Genomic DNA, 24,182 nt, shown 5'->3' with positions numbered 1-24,182 from the left:
GCATCACGAGTAAAAGCACAAACAGATAACTGCTCTACCCCACTTTAAAGTCTTACTGAAGGCACATTTCCTCCAGGAAGCCTTCCCTGACTGAGCCCATCTCTCCTCTTCTCCCACTCCCTTCTGCACCATTTATATTTGCTCCTTCATTTTTCCTCTCTCCCTACACATAGCACATATGTATATATCTGTAATTTATTTATTTATTTTAATGTCTATCTCCCCCTCTAGACTGTGAGCTCGTATGGGCAGGGAACGTGTCTAATGTTGTATCATACTCTCCCAAGCATTTAGTACAGTGCTTTACACAGAGTAAGCGCTCAATAAATACAATTAATAATGATAAGGAGGAAAAAGAGATGCAAAGCCCATGCAATAATGGAGAATTTAAGGGCAATTGGGGCTGTCCATAGATCAAGTTTCCTATGTAATGGAAAATTCATGGAGAAGAGGCAGGGCACTTATTTGCATGACAACGAAAAAGGTAATTCTACTCTTCTACTGTATTTCAGCTTTTGAGAAAAGGACACCAGAGTCTGAACATATTGCCCCTTTTAGCGGACATGTTCATAGCTCATAGCTCATAGTAGTGAGAACCATTTTCAAGAAAGATTAAAGCAGTCAAATTTTATGAAACATATGCAAACGCTACAATTAATTTGTCCCCTGTGTGTATAAAAGAGTAACAGGAAACATGACCATTTTTCCTGTCTTTTATATCCAGTGGGTTAAGTTTATGGTACTTCCCTGGTAATTCTTTGAACACAATACATACTTGGCAAATGTTTGAAGTATGTTATATCTTCATTGGGCTCTCCTGTGAAAGCTGAGTTCATATGGTTGGCATAAGTATTCAAGATGTAACCAAGTAAAGATCTTAAATGTTCTGCCCATTATTTCTTTTTTAGTTTGTTTTCAATTTCCATGACATTGTCAGAAAAGGAATGTATAGTCGGGCTATGAAATGCTAATAATGGCAGAAGAGTAGCCCAAAAGGTAAAATGAAGACTTCAACACTACGAATAGCTTCCCAAGAGATGTACATACCAACTAAAGTTTACAGTATAATAATAGTATAATAATATAGTTTATCCTCCATGGGGGTATAACACATCTGACATTAAAAATGTTGTCTCCAAATTTTCCCATCCAACTTTAAGCAAAAGCAGAATAACTGAATACAAATGGAAATGAGATCACCAGATAGCACTGCCGATGACAGTCATCTACCTCCATTCGAATAAACTACGGTCCCGAAAACTTGATTCATTACTAACCAAGAAATGTCTGACCCGGGCTAAGTGAATAGCCTGGAAAAATTTACAATTTAGCCTGTAATAAAAGACAACTGATGGGAAAGACCGATTCAGTACTTTTCTTTTCCAAAGACCTGATTTCAAGTTAAGTTAATGACTGTGCAATAAATTGAGGCATGTAATTGTTTAGGCTAAAATGGTTATCAATTCCAGGAAAAATTCCACCTGGAGAGCAAGGGATGACTCTGAATTGGGGATCGGCAGAGAAATTAGCCTGGAAGCCTAGAGAAATTAGAAATTGGTGGGACTTTAAGCCACACACTCTTTCCCAGCCTCTTTTTGATTTAATCCCTGCTATCTTATTATCCACGGTAAGACACTTTTAAAAACTACTTATGAGGTCAAGAGGACTTCAACTCTACTGGAAGACTTTGATGATCTAATTAACAGGGCTCATTGATAAGTGAGAACTATATAGATATATTAATGTATTAAGCTGAAAGCATCACTTATGCTCTCCATGTCTCTCATTCCTTATGAAGATTTTGCTCAGAAAGAGGCCCTCCATTCTCAATAGCAGTATAGCACGGTGGCCCAACCCCTGGAATTGATTCCCAGCTTTCAGCTGGGATGTAACTTTTCCTGGGGCCTTGTTTTAGCATGTTCTTAAAATGTTTCTCCTGCCCATCTGGTTTTAGGTTTCCCAGTGTCAGCGATCCATTCAGCAGCTGTTTGGAACCTTTCTGTCACTCATCCTTCTTACATGCCTTATCCAGCATAACTGTGCGAAGGTGAGCATCCCTTTGTTGGTAAGAGGCTTCGTTAGATGAGAGCTATGAATATTTATGAAACAGAGGTGCGCACTTGGATCTTAATGCAGGCCTCAGCAAAATCTTAAATTGGTTTTGCTGGTTTTAGGTAAACGTAAAAAACGAAACCAAATATATATAAAAAAAACCCACTGCAACTTACCCACATGCAGGCCTCCAGTCTAACTTTGGAGATGATGGTCCATAGGGAGATAGATCCTTCAATCCCCTCTTCACTGGGACAAATAATCTGATCAGGGTAGGGAGGCTCGGGGAAATTAACCGAGTTGCATTCATAAGCTGCTAGCGTAACTGAGGCTATATGTGGACCCTGGAAAATATATTAAAAAGGAGACGATTAAATTTAGAAAAGTAGATACATTACATTTTATATGCAAAGGAATTTAAATTCCTTTCTCTTTAACTAAAATCTTAACATCCAAAATTTAAGACCATGTCAAAGGAAATAGCTTAAAATGCTCTGAATCAATCTGTGGTATTTATTGAGCGCTTACTGTCTGCAGAGCACTATAAAAGCACTTGGAGAGATCAGCAATAGAGCAGGTAGATGTGATTCCTGCCTCAAAAGCTGCAATCGTTCTGAAAGCCAGTACTTCTTAGCATCCCTTTCTTAACACCTTTACAATATTGCCAAGATCTGCTCTTTCCTCTACATCCAAACGGCTATCATGCTGGTGCAAGCTCTCATATTATCCCGGCTGGATTAAAGTGTCAGCCTTCTCTCTGATCTCCCTTCCTCCTGTCTCTCCCCGCTCTCTTCTTCATTCCACTGCTCGGCTCATCTTCCTGCAGAAACACTCTGGGCCTGTCACCCCCCTTCTTAAAAAGCTCCAGTGGTTGCCTATCAACCTCCGCTCCAAACAAAAACTTCACAATCTAGGCTTCAAGGCTCTCCATCACCATGCCCCCTCATACCTCTCCTCCCTTTTCTCTTTCTACTGCCCACCCCGCACGCTCCGCTCCTCTGCCGCCCACCTCCTCACCGTCCCCCGTTCTCGCCTATCCCGTCGTCCCCTGGGCCACGTCCTCCCGTGCCTGGAATGCCCTCCCTCCTCACCTCCGCCAAACTAATTCTCTTTCCCTCTTCAAAACCCTTCTTAGAGCTCACCTCCTCCAACAAGCCTTCTCAGTCTGAGCTCCCCCTTTTCCCTCTGCTCCCTCTGCTCCCTCTCTACCCCCCTTTCACTTCCCGTCAGCTAAGCCCTCTTTCCCCCCCTTTCCCTCTGCTCCTCCCCTCTCTCTTCCCCTCCCCTCAGCACTGTGCTCATCCGCTCAACTGTATATATTTTTATTACCCTATTTATTTTGTTAATGAGATGTACATCACCTAGATTCTATTATTTTGTTAATGAGATGTACATCACCTTGGTTCTATTTATTGCTGTTGTTTGTGTCTTTCTGTCTCCCCCAATTAGATTGTAAGCCCATCAAAGGGCAGGGACTGTATCTGTTACCAATTTGTATATTCCAAGTGCTTAGTACAGTGTTCTGCACATAGTAAGCGCTCAATAAATACTACTGAATGAATGAATATTAACTACTGTTGGAATTGTTTACAAGGGAGTTCAGCTATGGCTTTTTGTGCCTTTCTGCTTCTTTAGATAGAATGTGAGTTTATTGCATGCTCCTTATTTATTGGTATTTATGGTGAGAATATTTGATATTCTTCCTAGCAGGACCATAAATAAGAGACCCTGGGATGGATGTTGCTTGTGAATTTCCCTAAAATTTCATATTTATTGTTAGCATACATTAAGAACTCTCTAACGTGGCCACCAAAGGACTTCCAAACAGAAACTCTTGACAATTGGCTTTAAGGCACTCAATCAACTCCCTCTCTCCTACTACAGAGAAGCAGTGTGGCTTAGTGGAAAGAGCATGGGTTTGGGAGTCAGAAGTCGTGGGTTCTAATCCCGACTCCGCCACTTGTCAGCTGTGTGACTTTGGGCAAGCCACTTAACTTCTCTGTGCCTCAGCTACCTCATCTGTAAAATAGGGATTAAAGCTGTGACCCTCACATGGGACAACCTGATTACCTTGTATCTACCCCAGTGCTTAGAACAGTGCTTGGCACATAGTAAGCGCTTAACAAATATCATTATTACTATTATTATTATATTCTTACTCATCCACCTCCCACTACATGCCAACTCACACTCCTCTCCCTCTCCAGCTAACCTAATCGAAGATTTTAGCTTAATTCCTCTAATGCCAGCCACCTAACCCTTGCCCACATCCTCCGTCTGGACTGGAATTCCTTCTCTCTTCATATACGACAGACCACCACTCTCCTCACCTTATTAAAGTCACATCTTCTCCAAGAGGCCTTCCTTGATTAAGCCCTCTTTTCCCTTGCTCCTTCTCCCTTCTGCATTTCTCACTCCCTTGGATCTGTACCCTTTCAATGCTTGATATTCATTCCTCTCTCAGCCCCACAGCAATTGTGTGCATATCGGTAATTTATTCATCTAGTTTAATGTCTACCTCCCCTTCTAGGCTGTATGTTCCTTTTGGGCAGGAAACGTATCCACCATACGTATCACACTCTCCCAAGCACTTAGTACAGTGCTCTGCACCCAGTCATCAATAAATACAATTGAATAATTGTGCCTCATTCTTGTTGCTCCCTCAACAGCCTGGAATGACTGCTCTCTTCAAACCCAACAGACCACCCCATATTCAAAGTCCCTCTGAAATCATGTCTCTTCAAGGAGGCCTGAGCTGATTATTTTCTACTCTTCACTCCTTATGTTCCCCAACTCCTACATCACCCTTTATATGCCACTTCTATATTCTGCTGCCTCCCCCTTTTAATGGCATGTGTTAAGCACTTACTCTGTGTCAAGCACTGTTCATTCATTTTTCAATAGCATTTATTGAGCGCTTACTATGTGCAGCCACTGTACTAAGTGCTTGGAATGTACAATTCGGCAACAGATAGAGACAATCCCTGCCCATTGACGGGCCCACAGTCTAATCGGGGGAGACAGACAAAAACAATAGCAATAAATAGAATCAAGGTGATGTACATCTCATTAACAAAATAAATAGGGTAATAAAAATATATACAAATGAGCAGACGAGCACAGTGCTCTAAGCACTGGGGTAGATGCAAGCTAATCAGGTTGGACACAATCCCTGCCCCACATGGTGCTCACAGTCTAAGTAAGAGGGAGAACAGATACTGGATCCCCATTTGGCGGCTGAGGAAACTGAGGCACTGAGAAGTTAAAAGATTTGTTCGAGGTCACACTGCAGTCAAGTGATGGAGCTGGGATTAGAACCCAGGCCCTTTTTATCCGTTAGGTCAGGCTGCTTCTTGGTAATTTACTTTAGTATCTGTCTTCTCCTGGTAGACTGAAAACTACCCAAGGACTGGAATCATTTCCACTATCCTCACTGTACCCTCCCAGGTACTCAGTACAGTGCTCTGCACGGTGTTGGTGTTCAGTCGACTGATTGCCAGAAGGGTTCACAGTGGAATAGATGGCACGTGACAGGGCCCGAACAACAGGGTTGGAGTCGGGCTGAGAGGAACTGACAAAAGTTGTGAAAGAGATAGCAGCACGTTCTAAAATACAAAAAATGTTTCCCATGTTTCTGCTAGTTGTTTTTTTTTGCCTGATTATGAAAAGATGGGACATTTTCAGGAACATTTTCTTCCAGAACTATTGGTATTCATTGTATTGTGGTGGTCTTTGAACATTATACGAGTTCCATGCTTTGAAATGCCAAACACTTCAGGGACACAGACTGAATTTTGAAAAATATTTAGAGGCTCCTCATAGACTTATTTACTCACTGTTTATGAACTTTTTGCCTCTTAAGCATTTGATAGTATTTCTAAGAGACATTCTTGTTAAAGTTGGAAAGGATTTGGGAAATAGTTTTGAATAGACAGAAACATTTCAAGCCCCAGAGGATCATTTACAAAAAACAGGAATTGGATTAGCACCATTATTTTGTAGTGCTTGTTTTGACCCAGTTGAAAAGGGGGATAAAATATCTAGTGTTATCTTACTCTGTGAATAAAAACATTTTACTGGTGTGGAATAGTGCATCTTCAGGTATTGCAGAACCAGAAGAGCTATTAACAACTCTGCTGACCTCAGCAGTTACCATCTCATTCTTAAAGAATATCAACAAGAAAATCCCTTCTGCCATTAAACGTCTCGGCAAACTTTCTCCTCTCTGCAAACTAGGAATAAAAACGCAGTGGGTTGTCATGAGAAAAACATTTACTTCACAAATTTAAAAGTGTTCTGTTAAAAGGTAAAACATAAAGATCTTAAGTGCTAGCACCTTTCGTTCATGGATCTCAAGATGCTTCATAAATTAACTGGTACACTTCCTCAATCCAACGGGTAAGCAAACCACGGATAACTATTTTATCTCTCGTTTCAAGGAGAAGTCGAGCAACTGGTTCTGGGTTAACTCATAAAGCTTTTATTGTGAGTTGAGAGGAGAAACTGTTGCTACCCAGTTTCTCCTCTAATCATAGACAGGATCTCTGCTCTCTAAATTTATGGGTGTCAATTTTTTCCAAAAGTGAACAAGCTTCCAATATCACAAAAAATTCTGATGTGTTGTCTTTTCCCACTTTATGGATAGGATTGCTCTTCCGAAGAGAAAGTGAAATATAATTTGAAGTTTAACAGAATACGATGTTAAAATACAGGAACAAATGGCAACTGAAATTATTTTTTAATACAAAAGCACCTTTTTAAAAATTGAATTCCAAATGCATGCCCTACACTGCACAGGATTAACAAAAGATTTTAAAAAAAAACCAGGCTGCACCTGTAACACCAAAATTATTCCTATATTTTTGCAAATATGTGGCCACTGGGAACATGTCTCTCCTTTCCTGTATGGTTTTAACGTTTTATGAAAAATTTAAAGGCATTTCATTTGGTTTGAAAAAGGCTTTTTTTGCAGCACAGCATGTTTAATGAACATATCAATTTAAATATATTAACGAGGAAAAGAATACAAATTTGATTTGTCATACTTTAATTTTAAAATTGCTGTCAGAGGCAAAATGCAAAAGTTGGCCTTTCATAGATAACAATGCAATTACAATATTAATGTACAAAACTGACTGATTGCCTCTCATCACTATAAACAATCATACCCTAGAGGTTAAGAACTCAACAATAATACACAGTTTATACATACAATGAAAAAATATCTGGAGTAAATGGTGTGATTTCTTAGAGTTTTCTAACAAAATTTCCATTTTAATATTCTTAAATGAGGCAGTTTGAGAATAGAAGCAGTCTCTTCATATAGTTAAAATTGCCCTTGGATCACAAGGTGAACAAATCTGTGGTTCAAAGATAAAGGGCCCAAGGTAAAAAGGGAGTCAAAAATACCTAACTCTAACTTGAATTTATAACATAGCAGTAATTTGAAAATTTTACTTTTTACTAGTACTATAAACCATCTTTGGATTAATGGCAAATATGATCCTTTCCCAACTATGTTTTACTGAATTTACCAGAAACTTATTTTATTTGGGATTAACCGTAGAAAAGTGAAATTCTGCTTCTCACACTGGACTACTTAATGACAATAATTATTAGCAGATCATTCACTTTAAGACTAATCTTCCCAGATTTTTCTTCCTTTTTAAAGAATGCTTCCTTTGCTCATTTTCTGGCTTTTCCATGATTGAGTCTGAATGGATAAACATGACCATGTCATGGAAAGTTGGGTGTTTTTTTTTTTTAAATTTCTTCACTGTATTATAAAAATAGATTTCTTTTTAATTGATAAAGCTGAAAGAGGGAAAACAAACTGTGACTTCAACAGCTGGCATTCTTGAACAGTACATGAATGTTCACTCTCGAAAACTATCAGAATAGAAATTGTTGTGATCGTACCAAGAAAATTTTGATCCGAGTGTAACGTTTGTGATGGAATAATTGAAACCAGTGTCATATAAAAATTTTGCTGCTTTGCTTAATGCAACAAAAACTGAAATACTTGGTGATCAGGCAAATTCCAAGAAGTCTCCTTAACAGTAAGAAATATCAACAAGTCATGGTGAAACTAATAAAACTGAAATTAAGAGAAATACCCTAAAAGGCAGTAGGGAGGGTGTCCTGTTATTTACAGAAACTGCATTACTATTTGTTAGATTTCCACAGGTTGGATTTTAGTGAACCCTGAGTAGGAGGGAAGGAATAAGCTGTCAGTCCATTCCACAACACTCCATACCACATTCAGCAGGTGGTGCCATCAATCCTAATGCATAATGATCAACTCTGCTCCCCAAGTGTACGTCCAGATCACTCCTCTCTTTGCTGCACTCCACCCCCACTCCCCCCAAAACCTTGCTTCCACCAAGTTCCAAAAGGGAAGGTCTAGTTCTAGAAGCAAGAAAGTTGAGCCTGGAGAATCTCCCCCGACTAAATTGACTAGTTCGACCCAATCTGCCCACTTTCTAAACAGTACATGCACTTTCTGTTTGGAATCAATGTGGTAACTAATTGCTAGATCTAGGAGTTTCACTGAGTCAGCAACCAGTGACAACATGTACATGGCCCAGATGGGATTTTTCAAGTACACTTGTGCACGGAAACTGAGCCGTTTCCCCCAGCCTGTGCTGCTTTCTGATGAAGGCCTTCGGAGGTGTTCATGATATTTGAATGATGCAGAATTGGATCAAATCACGTGGCAATGGATAGAGCAAGGGCCTGGGAGTCAGAAGGTCGTGGGTTCTAATCCCGTTTCCGCCACTTGTCTACTCGGTGACCATCACTTCTCTGGGCCTCAGTTATCTCATCTGTAAAATGGGGATTATTACTGGGAGCCCCAGGTGGGACAGGGACCTTGTCCAATCCTATTTGCTTGTATTTACCCTAGTGCTTAGAACAGTGTCCGCCACACAGTAAGCACATAACAAATACCACTATTATTATAATTATTCATTTTGGAACTCTTTGGTTTAGAGGTGTCTTACTGGAAGGGTCTGTGAATCATCTCTGCTAAGGAGATGAGCAACCACTAGGGTACTGCTTAGGTTGAATTTTAAATGGCAGTCTAATTGAAACAGGGGGACAGCTACAGCTTAGTTTACAGAGAAGGGCGAAGAGCAGGAGGAAATTAGGAATGCACACTGTAAGTCTTTAACAAATGTTAGTACTGCTAATAATGATAGTACTGAAACTCTGAAGCTTGATTTGAAAGCTGTGGGAAGAAAAAAAAAATACCCTTTATTCACAGAGCTGAAAGGCAATATCCACTTTCCATAACATCATGATTACCCAGTTTTAGGAGCAACAGTGGTGTGACTATAATCATACCAAAGGCAAAATGAAAGCACTAATAATTCAGCTTCTTGTGCTTAGTCTATTCTTAATACGCCATTTAGACTCAACCTTGGCCTTTTGAAAAACAGTAAATGGTACTGGGTACCCCACAGATTATTTGTAGCATTGCCGCTCAAGAGTCTCCCAACATACCTATCTTTTACCAATCTTTTCAGTAAGATAGCCTGGGGTTGAGGGAGTGGAAAGGAGAGGGTAACAATACAAAACTGTCCAGAAAGAAACTGAACAGGCCCATTTTATGAAGCTGCTTGAGTTTTAGGAATTGAATCTGAAGGATGGCTTAATCATTTCTAAAAATCTAGCAAATTCATAATGGATAAAACATAGGACACACTACATTTTAACCAATAGGAATAGCCAAAGATTACACTCAACATGGAGTTCTCTCATAATGTCTATCTCTCACTATCTGTTTTGGATGCATCACTGTTGGGGAATTAGCAAACATTCTTCTGATGTTAATCAAGCCAAGGAGATATGAGTTTTCAAGAAAGCAAACCCCACATTACCAGAGAACTGATTACACTCTATTTCCGTACATAGGCGGATTGATAGTTGTTTTTTGTGCTTGAAGAATACACTACAGCACAATCATGACTGAAGACAATCTTCTCTGTGCCTCAGTTACCTCATCTGTAAAATGGGGATTAAGATTTTGAGCCCCAAGTGGGACAAGGACGGTGTCTAACCTGATTAGTGGGTATTTAGTCCAGTGCTTAGAACATGGTAAGCGCTTAATAAATACCATTCAAAAAAACCAGATTCTATTACAACACTTTGAAAAGACAGACGTGGTATGCTCACTTAAGTAAGAACCTCCTCACTATTTTCCACAATTCTTCCTGTTCAAACTCCAAAAATATGAGCTGTTACTATCTTAGCTGGGGTAGAAAATGATTCTGTTGATGAAAGGGAGTTCTGCTCCCACCTACCTCTTTAGCCCTAGTAAATTTGATAGAGCCAGGGAAGAAAAAAAGAAAAAAAAATCTTGTAGTACAAGGGCGGAGAGGCTCAAGAAGTTGGCCCTACAATCTGAATTTGAGTTTTCGGGAGCAAAAATGTGGAATTAATCACAGAAAAATATTCAAATGTGTAGAAAAATGAAAATCACTTTTAAACAAATGAATGTTCTTGTTTATTAGAATTTTCAGGACACCAATGAGTTCGCATTTTATCATCCTGAATCTCTGTAGTATTTCTTCAGAGAATGATTATTAACTAAGATTTGTTTTCCCTCTTATTGCAAAATATGAATTCTCCTGAGAGGTTTGATGTCATCTGTCATAAAAACCACGCTCTTATCTATAAATCAAGAGGAACTTGAGAATCGCCAGAGTTGCCTCTGGGTCACGTGGCAAGGGACTATGTTCATTTCATTTCATAGGCATCTATTTGAAAAGAAAACCTAAATTTGGTCATGTTAATTATGAGATACATTCAACACCTTCTGATCCTTTAAGGTTAAAAAAAAAAAATGCCACGCTCAATCAGATGTAGGTGTAAAGCATGACACAGGTCCGACAGGCTCCACCATATTAGCACCTGACAATTTCCTAAAGACAACAGCATTTCACACAATATTGGTTATTACTGACTCAACCCACTTCCTAATCTCTCCAGATAAACCACATATTACAAACTAGTTATTCTTCACAAATCTAGTTTCCAATTCTTTAACCTCAGGACAGCAGACCAGAGATATTTTAGAGACTGTATCGCTCCAGAGGCTGGGAGTACAGAACCTTATGTTAAAAAGTTTGAAAGAGACAGTCCCTCAATCAATCATATTTACTGTGAGCTTATTGTGTGCCGAGCACTGTTCTACGCGCTTGGGAGAGTATGATATAACAGAGTTGGCAGACACGTTCCCTGTATATAAGGGGAAGGCATTTCCAATCATGGGTAAAAGCAAGAAAACTTAGACTCCTATAGAGATTCACAGGCAAAATATTCTTTGCTCACTCCCTTTCCAAGGACCATCAGGAGCCTGTGGTTAGGGAGGAATGTGATTCACTAGGAACATCTATGTGATAAATAACTGAAATGAGACAACAACTTCATGACTAGAAAACTTTTTTTTAGATAAATCTCCACGGGAATTTGCAAAAGCAGACTTTCCAAAGGGGAGATTATTGCAACAATCTATTTCATCTCCAACAGAATCTGAACACAGTTTCACCAAGATTTGCAACAATTGATGTTTCAAGCCCATAGAACCAAGTTTCAAATGGGCTCAAAGTAAAATTCAATTCCTATTTACATCTTCTGAGAAACCAAAAAAGCCTCAAAATTCGTTTGGCTATTATAAATTACAGACAGTCCTTAAAGAATAAGTGCTCCTTCTAAACTGTAGTATATACTTGAGGTTGCACTTGTTTTGCTATGTTTTAATTCCCCAAAATAAAGAGAGGCATGGTTCAAGCAAAACTGATTTGGGGCTCTTTCTTCAACTTAGTTTTGGCAAGCAAGTCATTTCACTCTCTAGACCCCAGTTTCTCCTTCTAAACTCATTCTAAACTGAATCCAACTCACAACAGTATTTTTCCATTACAATAATCAGAGGGAAAAAAAAAGATCTGTGTGTGAGAGAGGATTGTAAAGAGGGTACTGATCCCTAAATTACACTGGCTGCCAACCTGGATTTGAACTAAGTTCTGTTTTCTCTATTTTGCACTCGCAAAATAGGATGATTTGGGGAAAGCCCAAGATGGGGCGAGAACTGAGCCTGCAAATGCTAGCCCCACTGTGACATTCCAGAGATTTGGTCTCTCCTTCTTGTGTGGAGCCACCTTAAAATATGAAAGTTAACATATGAGTCATATCTTGAAAAAAGAGTGGAGAAGTCCATCACTCCATTTTCAGACAATGGGCAAACAGAGAAGGTGGTTTCTGATTCTCCTTCCCACAAGGGCTCTGATTCACTGCATGCTTATCTCCAGAGTCACTTCAACTTTACAGAGAGTAAAATGAAAGCCCATTATTACCCCTCATGCTATAGCAACTTCCTTCTCTCTCTATATATCTTTTTTCCCCTCCTTATCTATCTCTCTCCTCCCCCTTCCTTTTCTCTCTTTCTTCCCTCATGAAGAGAGAGAGAGAAAGAAGGAGAGAGAAGCACTCTTCATAGGTCAAGCGGGAAAAAATGGCAAAGAGGTTGACTAATCAAGGATGAGTTAATTTTCAAAAATGCTGCGCTGCCTCATTGGAGGAACCTGGAATCTGTGATGGGACATAGGCCTCTATTCAAGAGAAGTTTAATAAATAACACGATGAGTGGGAGGGAAGGGGAATGTGTCGACCAACTCGGTTAATACTGTACTCTCCCAAGTACTTAGTATGGTGCTCTGCACATAGTAAGTGCTCAATAAATACGATTGAGGGACTGACTCTTTCAAGCTTTTTAATAGTTGTGGTTCACATTCCTAATCAGCCTATGAAAATTCACCTTAATCTGGCCACTAGATGCTAGGGTCTAAGGAGCTTCAGAGATGATCACATAGTAGTCAAAGAGAGAGAATGGAGAATAAAGTGCCAATTCTCTTAAAATTACATCTAAATCTTTGAAAGAACATAGAGCACACCTCTAATTTGGTTGAGTAGTGTGAGAAAAAATATGCCGCAGAGCGCATGATACAGGAGGTACCAGACAATTGGGAACAATAGCAAAGTGTCACAGAGATCCAGTGTTTAGGATGAGCTTTTTTTAAATATCTAGGCCAATTGGGGTCTGGAAGAGTATGCAAAACTTCAGTGCTGCCCTCCACAAAACCTTAACAGAATTGCTATGTAGCCAACGATAGGACTTAAATTTCACTAATACATTCATCCTTTACACCAAATTCCTAATGAGAGGGGCCAGATTGGATTAAGACAAATGGGGAGTAAAGACTGGAGAAAGGAATATAAACAACCTTTGTTATGCTGATGTTACAACCCTATCAAGCAGAAAGTGAAGAAGATATGAAGAGCTTATTATTAAAAGTTTAGGTACAGAGCAAAAAAGATGGGCCTACATTTGAATGTCAAGAAAACAAAGACCATGACACCCGAAGTTTTAACTCATTTGTAGTGGACGGAGAGAAGATTGAAATAATTGACAATTTTTCTCTCCTGGGATCAATAATCAATAATAAAGGAACTAGTGGCCAAGAAATATGCCGAAGATCAATGTTAGGAAGACCTGCTATGAAGAGCCTGGAAAAAGTCATGAAATGTCCTGATGTAACAACTGCCACAAAAATACAAACTGGCAATTCTATGGTGTTTCCAGGGCCAATGTATGGATCCAAAAGCTGGACAGTGAAAAAACAGGATAGAAAGAACATCAATCTTTTGAAATGTGGTGTTGGAGAAGACTTTTGCAAATACCATGGACTGTCTGAAAAACAAACAAATGGATTTTGGAGCAAGTTAAACCAAAGTGGTCTTTGGAAGGCCAAATGACTCGACTGAGATTAGCATATTTTGGACACACAATCAGGAGGACTAATTCTCTAAAGAACACACTAATGCTAGGAAAAGTCTGGGGAAAACATGGAAGCAGACCAGCAGCTACATGGATAGAGACCATATCAACGATAATGGAAGAACCATTACAAGGTTTGCGGATTATGGCAGAGGACAGGACGTTCTGGAGAAAGTATATACATAGAGTCGCTATGAAGCGGAAACGACTCAACGGCACATAATAATAATAATAAACACATTGCGCAGTAATAGCAAATGTTATACAATTTTGGACCAGATCCCACTTGTACCCATATTAGCATCAATATCAAAATTGGCATTTTTTTAAGACGATAATGTATTATGCAAAACTTTTTCCCAATAAATGATCTACTGATAGGGATACTAGGAACTAGTCATTAAATCATTGTTCTTTAACCTGCAGGCCTCCATTTCCTCACTGAACATCATGAAAGCTTGCATGGAAGAATTCAATACTAATCCTCAAGTGATTCATTCATGACATATAATATCCACATCGATCCCCAAACGGTCATGGGGGAGTCCTGTTTATCATGAAAAAGGAGAATCCCCTACTGTTGGTTTTTTAAAATTTATTATTTTATGGAATTGGTTAAGTGCTTACTATGTGCCAGGCACTGTAGTAAGTGCTGGGGTAGACACAAGTTAATTAGGTTGGACACCATCCATACCCCACATGGGGTTTTATGGTCTTAACCCCCATTTTACTGATGAGGTAAATGAGGCACAGAAAAGTGAAGTTACTCACCCAACGTCACACAGCTGGCAAGTGGCTGCACATCCACCTCTGGTACTTGGTAATAATGCTGGCATTTGTTAAGCGCTTACTATGTGCCGAGCACTTTTCTAAGCACTGGGGTAGATACAGGGTAATCAGGTTGTCCCACATGAGGCTCACAGTCTTAATCCCCATTTCACAGATGAGGTCACTGAGAAGCCAAGTGACTTGCCCAAAGTCACAGAGCTGACAGGTGGCGGAGCCGGGGTCTGCATCAAACAAAAACTCCTCACCACTGGCTTTAGAGCACTTGATCACCTTGCCCCCTCCAACCTCACCTCACACACTTTGTTCCTCTAATGCTAACCTTCTCACCGTACCTCCATCTCATCTATCTCACCGCCGACCTCTCGCCCACATCCTACCTCTGGCCTGGAATGTCCTCCCTCCTCACGTGGCTTAGTGGAAAGAGCACGGGCTTTGGAGTCCGAGGTCATGAGTTCGAATCCCAGCTCTGCCACTTGTCAACTGTGTGACTGTGGGCAAGTCACTTAACTTCTCTGTGCCTCAGTTCCCTCATCTGTAAAATGGGGACTAAGACTGTGAGCCCCATGTGGGACAACCTGATTCCCCTGTGTCTACCCCAGTGCTCAGAACAGTGCTCTGCACATAGTAAGCGCTTAACAAATACCAACATTTATTTATTTATTTTTATATGCCACAGGTAATTGCTTTCTCCCGCTTCAAAACCTTGTTGAAGACACATCTCTTCCAAGAAGCCTTCCCTAACTGAACCCTCCTCTCCTCTCGCTCCCTTCTGCGTCGCCCTTACTTGCTCCTTCATTCCTCCCTCCCACCCCCAGAGCACATATGCATTTATCTGTAATTTATTTTTTAATCTATCTATATTAATGTCGGTCTCCCCTTCTAGACTGTGAACTTGTTGTGGGCAGGAATGTGTCTGTCTGTTGTTACAGTGTACTTTTTGCACCCAGTAAGTGCTCATGAGAGTAGGGGAGCTAGAATCAGAACCCAGGTCCTTCTGACTCCCAGGATTATGCTCTATCCAGTAGGCTCTGAGTTTCAGTCAATTCTTCAGCCCAAATTGTTAGCGTAACTACTGGGAGTTAGGAAGCTCTAAGAGAAACCTTTGACTCTAGGCTGTTGTGTGCACTGTTTCAAAAATGGAAACCTTTTGCTCTAGGCCGCTGGGTGCCCTGTTTTGAAAACATAAAGTCACAAATTTAGCATGAGGCAGAATTTAGTCACAAAAACTTCGGACCAAAACACTACACAAAGGAATTGGTTATTTAACCAGTGGTTTGACCAACATCACTCACATTCTCGTGTCCCTGCCAGTCGTGCTTCTACTAGGGCAGTGGGTGTAACAAGCAGGGGGGTGGGAAGTGGTGTCACACATTGTGATGGGCACAAGAATCTTATACACAAAACCTATTTACAGCCAAAGTGCCGCTAGCCTAATACTAACTGTATCTGTTAAGTGCTGACTACGTGCCAAGCAACGTTCTAAGCAATGGAGTAGATATGAGGTAATCAGGTTGCTTCAAGTGGGGCTCACAGTCTTCATCCCCCATTGACAGACGAGGTCACTGAGGCCCAGAGAAGTTAAGTGACTTGCCCCAGGTCACACAGCAGACAAGTGAAGGAACCAGGATTAGAACCCAGGTCCTTTTGACTCCCAGGCCCGAGCCCTATCTACTAGGACATGCTGCTCCCCAGTGACAGTGCTGGGCCAAAGGGACACAAACCAGCTGGTGATGGTAAGAATCACCACTTCGGTTACTGCTGCAGGGCCTGTGGCCTACATTTAGCCAGTCATTTTCAGAATTCCTGCTGAGTCTGCCTACTAGACAAGATGTCCTCGTTGTTCTCTGGTCAGAACCTTCAGCACTGACAGCACAACCCCTCCTGGCAGTTTCTCTTTTCTTTTTATAGTATTTGTTGAATGCTTACTATGTCCTGGCACTCTGCTAAGCACTGGGGTAGATACAAGCTAATCAGGTTGGCCATGGTCCATGTCCCACATGGGGCTCAAGGTCCTAATCTCCATTTTAAAGATGAGGAAACTGAAGCCCAGAGAAGTTAAGTGACTTGCCCAAGGTCACACACACAGCAGACAAGTGGCGGGACCATTTATTTACTCATTCAATCGTATTTACTGAGTGCTTACTGTGTGCATAGCACTCTACCTAGCACTTGGAAACAGGATTAGAGCCCAGGTCATTGTGACTCCCAGGCCCGCGCTCTATCCACAGGGCCACACTGCTGGAAAGTGTTGGATTTCGGAAAGACAGCTAAAGGAAGTAGGAGGAAATTTTAAAAAAAATCCAAGATGGATAATTTAAAGGAGTTTTCAAAATAAATGCCTTGTTCACTAAAAAAAATGAGAGAGAGAAAAGAATCTGGCTGTACTGACTCCTCACCACCAACATTAATAGTTTATGTTATCAAAGAGGAACAGCGGGGGAGGAGTGGGAGGGACACATAAAATATTTCCATAGGGATAACGGGATAGCGTGAGAGAAAACCTGAGACTAAACTATAGTATTTCTACATACGACAAAGGAATCCTGTCAGTATTTAGAACATCCCGAAATATTTGCTTCTTAAAAGCGCTGACTTTGCACCCAGTTGTCCTCAATAAATATTAAATGATGAGAGTTATACAGACATTAACCCAGTCATTCCATCTTTACAGCGTGTTTCAACGGCAAAATAACCCCAACCTCAAAAACCTATTAAAACCAGATGCAATTTACTATATTTGGCCATTTAGCTGTTTTCTAAAGAAATACCCAGAAAGTGATCACTATCCTCTGGGGAGAGAGTAAACCCCGCTAACGATGGTATATAGGAAATGGTTAAAAAGTCTGGGGAGCCACGGACAGAACCCTCCCCCTTCCCCCTAAATCCCTCCGCAATCCCCCGGTTGTCCTTGAAATGGCTGGGGCAGCCACCGCCCAGGAGGGCCTTGTGCTGTGGGAACCCTGTCTCAAGTCTTGCACTCACAATGATGTACTTAATCCAGATAAGCATAAATCAAGATCTGCACCCAAGTTCATTCTCGGTCACATTCTCTTGTTCAACAATACAGAAATATTCTGTCAGATTAAAAACAACGAGCCGTAGAAGTGGTTGCTTGGAAAGGCAGCTTTTCCTTCTGAGATTATTTCGAGCCCTGAAGATGGTTTTATCCTTTGATGTTCTAAATAGATGACTGGCCTAGCTATCATTTTGTACGCAGCTGAAAAGATACTGCATTTTAAAGAAACCTTGATGGGTAAAATGCAAACCCAGTTATCACTATTTTTAAATAAACAGTTGCTCAAAGTCACCTAAGGTGCAGATTTCTCTTAACTCATAATTTCTCAACAATGAAACAGTTGAGAAGAACTTTTTCATTAAAAGGGTAAAAAGACACATAAAAAGTCAGGAGTGCGCCTCGTGCAAAATCCATTAGCTACCATTACCCAGAAAGCTACATTATCCAGAAAAGAGCGCTACCTGACTTCTCAAAATCATTAAGGATAGGTCACTGTGGTTTTCTATGTAATTGAAAATAGTCCCCAGGATGAGAGAATCACATTATTTTATTATTAATTCTCCATATTTACCTGTTGACAAGGGTACGGATAATGCAACAAGCCCCCCAAAATAACCAATCACAGAAACTCTTTTGGCTTTGACTTTCCAAATGCAGGAGAATTTGGAAATCAGAGCATACAACAAATCAAAACAAGTTGCCTGTACAATATTTCCGACCTTTGGAACCCGATCAAGTATTTTGAGCTTCTATTCTAATGTGGCTGTGTGGCGCGTTCCTCTTCGTAATTCTCTGTAGGCTGTGCGGAACTGGAAATTCAGTATTTCAGGGGCCTTTCCAATGAGTCATATGCCAGGCAATTGCTCCATCTAGTGTTTCATGCTATTAGGTCTATTAAAGGGCACTGGGGGACTCGGTCAACTCATCAGTTTATTTTTGTAGAAAGAACAAAACCCCTATAAATCATTAGAAGCACATTCAGACAGTCGGTGACAAACCCTCTGGTCATCTTCCTGTCTTGTACTTTGGTGATTCGTGCTGTTTACACGTGCATTTAAACAGCATATCCAAGGCTAATTTTCCCATACAAAGCAGCAGTGTTATGGTGGGGAAAATAATTTTCCTGTTGTTGTTGACCAGGCTGCTTGCCCAGTGACAATTTTCCAGCTCTAGATGACTATTTTCAGAGAGCTAGTGAAATCATCCCTCCACTTCGCCAAATAACAGCTACATCAAATTCATTTGGAAGGCTTGTCTGTAAAAATAACAGACGGTCTCGACACACAGGGGTGATGCTTCAAGAAAGCAGTTAATAATACTGGTTACAGCAGGGCAGTTAAATCACATGTCTGTAGGCTAAAGAACCATAAAAAGCAAAATCCAACTCAGCTCAATATGCATCAACACTCACAGAAAATCTACTAACACACACTTCTTTCTCAGGAGTTTATGCCAGTGAATGATATTTTCAATATTTTAATGGAAGGTTAGGGGTGGAGAAATGGATTGTTCTCCCCATTTAATAGACGGAGAAATTGAAGCACTGAGAGAGGTTAATCGATCTGCTAAAGTCACAGCATAATCAGCGGTGGTGCTAGGACTGGAATCCAGATTTTTCAGTTTCTCACCTGAGCTATTTTCACTAGCTCATGCTCTTTCCTCCCAATGCAGCAAATGATTATCCCATTTCACATGTGAACGGACAATCAGTGGCCTTGGGAGTGCACATATAGTAAGTGAAAGAGATGAGGTTTTTTCTCCCCATAGGACCAATTCTCGAGCCTCTTAGCTGTTTAATAACTGGATGTAAAAACCTATAGTACCATCTACCATTCGGCACCTAATTTATAGTTTGTTGATTTTTCTACCACCTTTAATTGGCAGAATTGATTACTATTCCTTTAAGTCTTCTTTCCTCCTCAAAAAGCAGTTAGTACTCTCTTTCAAAGCATCTTTAACTTGTAGCTCCCAGAACATGCTGTGACAATATCCCTCGTGGGGAAAGGTATCCGCAATTAACAGACGAACGCACCACAGCACGAAGGGGAAATAAACTACTCATTATCACATTAAGGCCCACAGGTAGAGGACAGAACACAAGCTCCCATTCCCACTGGTCTACTCTGCCTCCACCTAATTCTCTTGTATCTACCCCATCGCTAGTACACTGCTTAGCACATAGCAAGCGCTTAACGAATACACAATATCTACATACAACGCACCGGCCCGTTTGAGATCTTTTTATAGGTTGGAATGCATACCGCTTAAGAGCGAAGTAGACGGAGATGCTACTGGGGAGATGCAGCAGTGACCCTGCCCTTGTTTTCACTCTTTGCATAACTTCTAGGACGCCAGAGAGTAAACGAGTATTCATGGACCATTCATACCGGGTTCCTGTGACGGGAAGCTCAATGTGGGTATTGGCTGAGAATAGGTCGAATCTCTTGATACCTGATAATCCAATATTGGAAAAGTATAATTACAGGCAGTCTAACAAAAACAAGGACTTCTTGTTTCTGTTTGCAAGTTTGCAAGTAGTACAGCTGTGTACACTCACTGCCTCCACTTCCTCTCTTCCTATTCTCTGCTTGATCCCCTTCAACCAGGCTCCTGCCCTCTTCCTTCCACGGATGACCTCTTTCATCGATGACCTCTTTCTTGCCAAATCCAACAGCCTCCACTCCATCCTACTCCTCCTCTACCCTTCTGGACACTGTGGACCACCCTTCTCAGGAAACATTATCCAATCTTGACTTCACCGACAATGCCCTCTCCTAGTTCTTCTAACTCTGACTGCTCCTTCTTTGTCTCTTTTGCAGCTTCTCCTCTGCTTCCCACCCTCTGACAGTGGGGGGAGGGAAGGGTCCCTCAGTGTTCAGTTCTGGGTCCCCTTCTACTTTTTTCTACATCTACACCCATTTCCTCGGAGAACTCATTCGTTTCCACAGCGTCAACTATCATCTTTACACAGATGATTCCTAAATTTCTCTCTCCAGCCCTGAACTCTTCCCTTCTCTGCAATCTTGAATTTCCTCCTCCCTTCAAGACATCTCTACCTGAATGTCCTGCCCACACCTCAAACTAAACATGCCCAACACTGAACTCCTTATCTTCCCACCCAAACAGTGTCCTCCCTTCACTTTGCCATCACCACAGACAACCTCATCATCTTATCTCACAAGTTCATAACCTTGGCATTATTCTCAACTCATCTGTCTCGTTAACCCTGCCCAATGAACCTGTTGGGAAAACCTGTCCATTCCTCCTTTATGACATAAATAGAACCTGCCCTTTCCTCTCCACCCAAACTATTATCGCACTGATCCAAGCATTTATTTCTCACCTTCCTTACTGTGTCAACCTCCTCGCTGCTACCGTGTCTCCTGTCTCTTCACTCTCCAGTCCATACTTCATTCTGCTGTCCAGATCGTTTTTCTGAAAAATCCATTCAGTCTCTACCTCCCCACTTCTCAAGAACTTCCGACGGTTTCCCATCTACCTCCGCATCAAACAAACTCCTTATAATCAGCTTTCAGGCTCTCAACCAGTTCTCTCCCTCCCTCCCAACTAGCCTTGCTGAACTCCTAAGCACTGAAGTAGAAGAAAACAATACATGGTTTTATACTGTCTTATTTCCCCTATCTGTAATTTATTTTAATGTATTTTTCCCATTGCAGACCATAAGCTACCTATGGGTATGGATCTCATCTACCAATTTTTTATAATAATAACAATAGCATTTGTTAAGCACTTACTATGTGCCAAGCACTGTTCTAAGTGCTGGGGGGGTGCAAGGTAATCAGGTTGTCCCATGTGGGGCTCACAGTCTTAATTCCCATTTTACAGATGAGGTTACTGAGGCACAGAGAAGTTAAGTGACCTGCCCAAGGTCACACAGCTGATAAGTGGCAGAGGGGGCATTAGAACCCATGACCTCTGACTCCCAAGCCCAGGTTCTTGCCACTGAGCCACACTGCTTCTCTAATACATAGGGCAGCGTGGCTCAGTGGAAAGAGCACGGGCTTGGGAGTCAGAGGTCATGGGTTCGTCTCCCGGCTCTGCCACTTGACAGCTGTGTGACTGTGGGCAAGTCACTTAACTTCTCTGTGCCTCAGTTACCTCATCTGTAAAATGGGGATTAACTGTGAGCCTCACGCGGGACAACCTCATTACCTTGTATCTACCCCAACGCTTAGAACAGTTCTCTGCACATGGTAAGCGCTTAACAAATACCAACATTAATTAATACATAAATATATATATATGTGCATATGTATATATATATATGGTACTGGTTAAGCACTTACTATGTGACAAGCACTGTACTAAGAGCTAAGGTAGACACACATTAATCAGGTTGGACACAGTCCCTGTCCCACATGGGGCTCACGGTTTAGATAGGAAGAAGTAAGATTTAATCCCCATTTTACAGATGAGGTAACTGAGGCACAGAGAAGTTGAGTGACTTGCACAAGGTCACACAGCAGACACATGGATCTGGTATTAGAGCCCAGTTCCTCTGACTCCTAGGCCTATGCTCTTTCTACTCAGCCATGTTGCTTCCCATGTTCATTTGTGTGTACAATATAAGCTGATTTATCTTTACATCAAGAGGTATCAGTGTAATGCCTGGCACAGCTTCCATTTTCCCACCCAACATAGCAGGAGGGAAGCCCCATTCTCGCAGGACAGAGGTGGGACAGAAGTGACCTTCATAGAGGTCAAAATGTTGTTTGAGTTGTTTCTCACCTATGGACTGTCTGCCTGAAGTGTGGAAGTTCTTGAGTATTGCCCCACTAAGCAGGTTTTAACATGCTCCTTGGTTGAATTTCTACATTTTACTATTGGTATTTTCATTGTTGTCTGGATGATAGTCCCATTGTGCTACAGGGTTAACTTCCTGTACTGAGTCTCTTGGGACGCCAGGAGCCAGTCTCAATCCATTTTTCTGTAATTACCCAAGCCCTTAGTACAGGACTCAGCACACTGTAAGTATTTACTGAACATTAATAATAATAATAATTATTATTCCTGGCTTTTTTTTTAATAAGCTACTAGAACAGAGATTTTATTTCCATGATGAATAAAATCACACACACACACACATCAACACATATATACATATTTGGAGATCTAGGTAAGAAGTACTATGAAATCAACAAGAAGTAAATCCTTAATTATCATGATAGCACCCCAAACTCTTGAGTAATGAACTCCCTTTGTGGTTTAAATTATATAAAGACATCTCTTAGTTAAAAATATCTGAATAATGGATGCTCCCTATAAGTTAGAGTGTAAGTTCCTTGTGGGCATGGAACATGTCTTGTACTTCTGCTGAATTTCCCCCAAAGTGCTTAGAACAGTGCAGTACACCCAATAAGAACATGATAAAATTACTACTACATAGAAGCTAAAGGAGGCAGGTACTACCGACTCAGCTCTTCCCGATCTTATTAACAGGTACTTTCCATCGGCTACTGGCCAAACTAAATACTGAATACTAAAAGTACACTTTGAAAAAATTTGTAACCTGCATCAGTGTGACTAGCGGCCTTCTCTGTTTTGCAAGAACAGAGTACCAAGTAGATCTAGCGCAGTGATGAAAGTCTGAAGAAGTCAATTATTTTAGGTTCCCAGACTCCCGCAACTGTGGCACAAAGGACTATCTTGAGGAGCGCTCCTTTGTGCAATATAATTTGCAAAGGAATGATCTTTGATTTTCATCTTTCTGTTGTATTATACTCTCCCAAGCGCTTAGTACATTAGTGCTTAGCGCTCTGCACATAGTAAGCAGTCAATAAATATCACTGATTGAGCTTATTGTGGGCAGGGAATGTGTTTATTGCTGTGTATTGGAAGTTATTTGGTCTAAGTCCTTTGACTAAAGGAAGTGACCCACTTTTTAATTTATAATAATAATTATACTCTCCCAAGGGCTTAATACAGTGCTCTGCACACAGGAAGTGCTCAATAAATGACTGACTGACTGTTTTATGAGGACTAATACCTTAAGCAAAAGGTAATGGTCTATTTCACAAAAAATCCTTCACAAAATTCTATCCAAAAGGAAAATCTATGCACTAGATAGTGTGGGTCTGTCAACAAAATTAAGAATTCTAATCCTTTATGGATAAGGCACAAAAATTCTTAAGAAGCAAATAAACGGCCCATATGCACTTGGAGAAGCAGCGTGGCTCAGTGGAAAGAGCCCGGGCTTGGGAGTCAGAGGTCATGGGTTCTAATCCTGGCTCCGCTGCTTGTCAGCTGTGTGACTCTGGGCAAGTCATTTCACTGGGCTTCAGTGACCTCATCTGTAAAATGGCGATTAAGACTGTGAGCCTCATGTGGACAACCTGATTACCTTGTACCCCCCTCCAGAGCTTAGAACATAGTAAGCACATAGTAAGTGCTTAACAAATGCCATTATCATTATTATTATGCACAATAAGAATATTGCCTGCACTTGCAGTGCCACCTAGTGGCAATCGA

General features: G+C 41.0%; 1 protein-coding gene across 4 annotated transcripts in view; it reads right to left on the bottom strand.

Annotated features, from left to right (window-relative positions):
• Positions 1-24,182, bottom strand: part of VMP1 (vacuole membrane protein 1) — a 107,330-nt gene that overhangs the window by 52,716 nt on the left and 30,432 nt on the right. For all 4 annotated transcript variants that reach the window (XM_029081811.2, XM_029081812.2, XM_039914405.1 and 1 more), the window contains exon 6: positions 2,229-2,396. In XM_029081811.2, the coding sequence (XP_028937644.1) occupies positions 2,229-2,396 (168 nt within the window). The remainder of the gene's footprint in view (positions 1-2,228; positions 2,397-24,182) is intronic.

Source organism: Ornithorhynchus anatinus, chromosome 17 (genome assembly GCF_004115215.2).
Source record: "Ornithorhynchus anatinus isolate Pmale09 chromosome 17, mOrnAna1.pri.v4, whole genome shotgun sequence".
NCBI lineage: Eukaryota > Metazoa > Chordata > Mammalia > Monotremata > Ornithorhynchidae > Ornithorhynchus > Ornithorhynchus anatinus.
The sequence above is the reverse complement of the archived record's forward strand: the minus strand, read 5'-3'. Positions and strand labels throughout refer to the sequence as shown.